Source organism: Pteropus vampyrus, unplaced genomic scaffold (genome assembly GCF_000151845.1).
Source record: "Pteropus vampyrus isolate Shadow unplaced genomic scaffold, Pvam_2.0 Scaffold212, whole genome shotgun sequence".
Lineage (NCBI taxonomy): Eukaryota > Metazoa > Chordata > Mammalia > Chiroptera > Pteropodidae > Pteropus > Pteropus vampyrus.
Window position 1 is genome coordinate 696919 of NW_011888993.1, and position 2331 is coordinate 699249.

At 62.5% G+C, this 2331-nt stretch overlaps 1 protein-coding gene across 1 annotated transcript in view; it reads right to left on the reverse strand.

The window, feature by feature from the left end:
• Window positions 1-525: 525 nt before the first annotated feature.
• Window positions 526-2331, reverse strand: part of SLC39A3 (solute carrier family 39 member 3) — a 5609-nt gene continuing 3803 nt past the window's right edge. Inside the window, exon 4 of the mRNA XM_011372645.2 lies at window positions 526-1433. Coding sequence (XP_011370947.1) covers window positions 699-1433 — 735 coding nt within the window. The 3' untranslated portion in view covers window positions 526-698. The remainder of the gene's footprint in view (window positions 1434-2331) is intronic.

The window sequence follows — 2331 nt, forward strand, 5'->3', positions numbered from 1 at the left end:
GGGACTGGTCGCCTTTGTGTCTGGTGGGGAATCTCATTGTGTGGCCCTTGCCACACGGCCCGGTCCGTCTTGCTCCGGAGACCGTGGGTGCACAGACGGCCATGCCGCCCTCGCCCTGCCCGCAGGTGTCTCAGCCTGTGTGTCTCTGTTCCCTCGGGAAACCCACAGGCTCATCCTGGCCCAGAGACCCCCGTCCCCGAGGGCACACTCCCCAGAAGGCAGGAAGGCAGGGAAGGTGGCACCTGGGACCTGCCATACCTCTGGAGGCGCAGCCTCGGGTGACAGGAGTCTAGGAGCCAGCCCGTCTAACCGAGGAACAGATACTCCATACCGGTGGCCTCCTCTGTCAGCAACGGGGCCAGCTGGCGGCAGAGGACAGAGGCCGCAGAGCCTCCAGCGTGTCCTCCCCTCGGCCACAGTTTGGTAAGCGGAGAGAGGCTGGTCTCGGCCTGACCCCATGCGGGCGCCCAACCCCACCTCCCGTGTGTCACCAGAACCCCACCCAGAGGTTGACGTGGCCACACAGTGTGGGAAATAGCTTTAACAGAAATATTTTTACAAGTAGTAGTGGAGCCCCGAGGCTGGGGGCGTAGGGTCTGGGGCGCGGCCTGGTCCCAGGCCCCTCTGTGCGCGGGCGGAGGCCAGGCACCTGAGGTCCCCTCGCATCTGGCCCGGGGCTCCCCGAGGGCTCGGGACGCTCAGCACTTGAGGAGGGCCACGCCGGCCAGCACGGCGTAGCCCAGCACCAGGAAGAGGACCTTGAGCAGACGGTCATTCTTCTCCTCCAGCTCCTTCCCCAGGATCTCTGAGAAGGTGACAGACAGAAAGGTGCCGCCCGCCAGGCCCTGCAGTAGCACGGAGGCCACGCTGCTGGGCACGCCCTGGGCACTCTCGATGCCCAGGCCGAGGCTGATGCCCAGAGGGATCATGGCGCTCACGGTGACGGCCAGCTTGGCCGAGTCCCTCAGGGGCATGGAGCTCCGGGCCATGTTGATGCCCAAGGCCACGGCCACCAGCGTCTCGTGGATGGCCACGCCCATGAACAGGCTCACTACCTTCTCGCCCTCCTCCTGCAGGCCCAGGGCCAGGCCCTCGAAGACCGAGTGGGCCGACAGTGCGAAGACCAGGCTGAGGAGGCGCAGGGGGCTGGAGCGCGACAGCTCCTGGATGCTCAGCCCGTGGCTGTGGGCGCGGGGTTCTGCGTAGAGCGTGTGGCCCCGTGCGGCCCCCATGAAGGGGCTCTCATACTCTGAGTCGCTGCCGGCGTCTGAGCCGGCGTTGAAGGTCTCCAGGTCGATGAAAGATGGTTTCTCCTTGCGGAAGGTCAGGACGAGCTGCTCCAGGAGCACGGTCAGGAAGAAGCCCAGCATCATGAGCGTCTCCGCCAGCGGGTAGTCGGTGCTGATGTGCCCGAGACTCAGAACCTTCTGGAGCTGGAATGGAGGGAGGGAGGGGGAGAGGCGAGAGGGGTTCAGAGGCGGGGACCCTCGCCACCAACGCGACGGGGTTCGTCTGATGCCGCTATTCAATTAGCAAAGCACCGTGACACCCAATTCATACGAGAAGAAAAAGGGTTCTTCCTTGACAGAATGGACAAAAGCCTTGTTTCAAAGGGAATGGCAGGGCCTCACCGCAGGGGGCTGCATCATGGCCGCCAAAGATACGCCCACCCAGAACTAAAGGGTTAAGGGCTGAAACGTGTCCTCTCCCCGGAAAAAAATTCATGTATTCAAGTCTGCCAGCCCCTGGTACTTCAAAACCAACTGCATTTGGAGAGAATCTTTGGAGACGTGACTCAGTTAAAATGAGGCCTTTGGGGCACGCCGACCGGTGTCCTTCCCGGAAGAGGAAGAGACATGGGGACCGCCATGTGGAAAGGCAGCACGAGGGAGGCCTCAGAAGGACCCGGCCTGCTGGCGCCCGGATCGCGGACTTCCAGCCTCCAGAACCAGAGAGAATAAACGTCTGCTGTTGGAGCTGCCCTGTCGCCAGGAAACTCACACGTGAGATAAGGACCTTGAGAGGAGACTGCCCTGGGTTGGGGTGGGCCCTTAATCCAACCACAGGTGTCCTCGTGAGATAGAAAAGGAGACATCAACACAGACACACAGGCAGTTGGCCAAGAGAAGACTAAGCCAGAGACTTGGGTGACGTGTCTGTAAGCCAAGGATGGCCGGTGACCAGCAGAAGTTGGGAGGGCGTGAAACGCTCTCCCTCCTGGCCTCTGAGGGACCCGGCCCTGCCAGCACCTGGATCTGGGACTTCCGGGCTCCACCACCACAGAGTAGCCTTTCGGGGCCTCACGTCTGCGTGGGGTTTACTTCCATGATC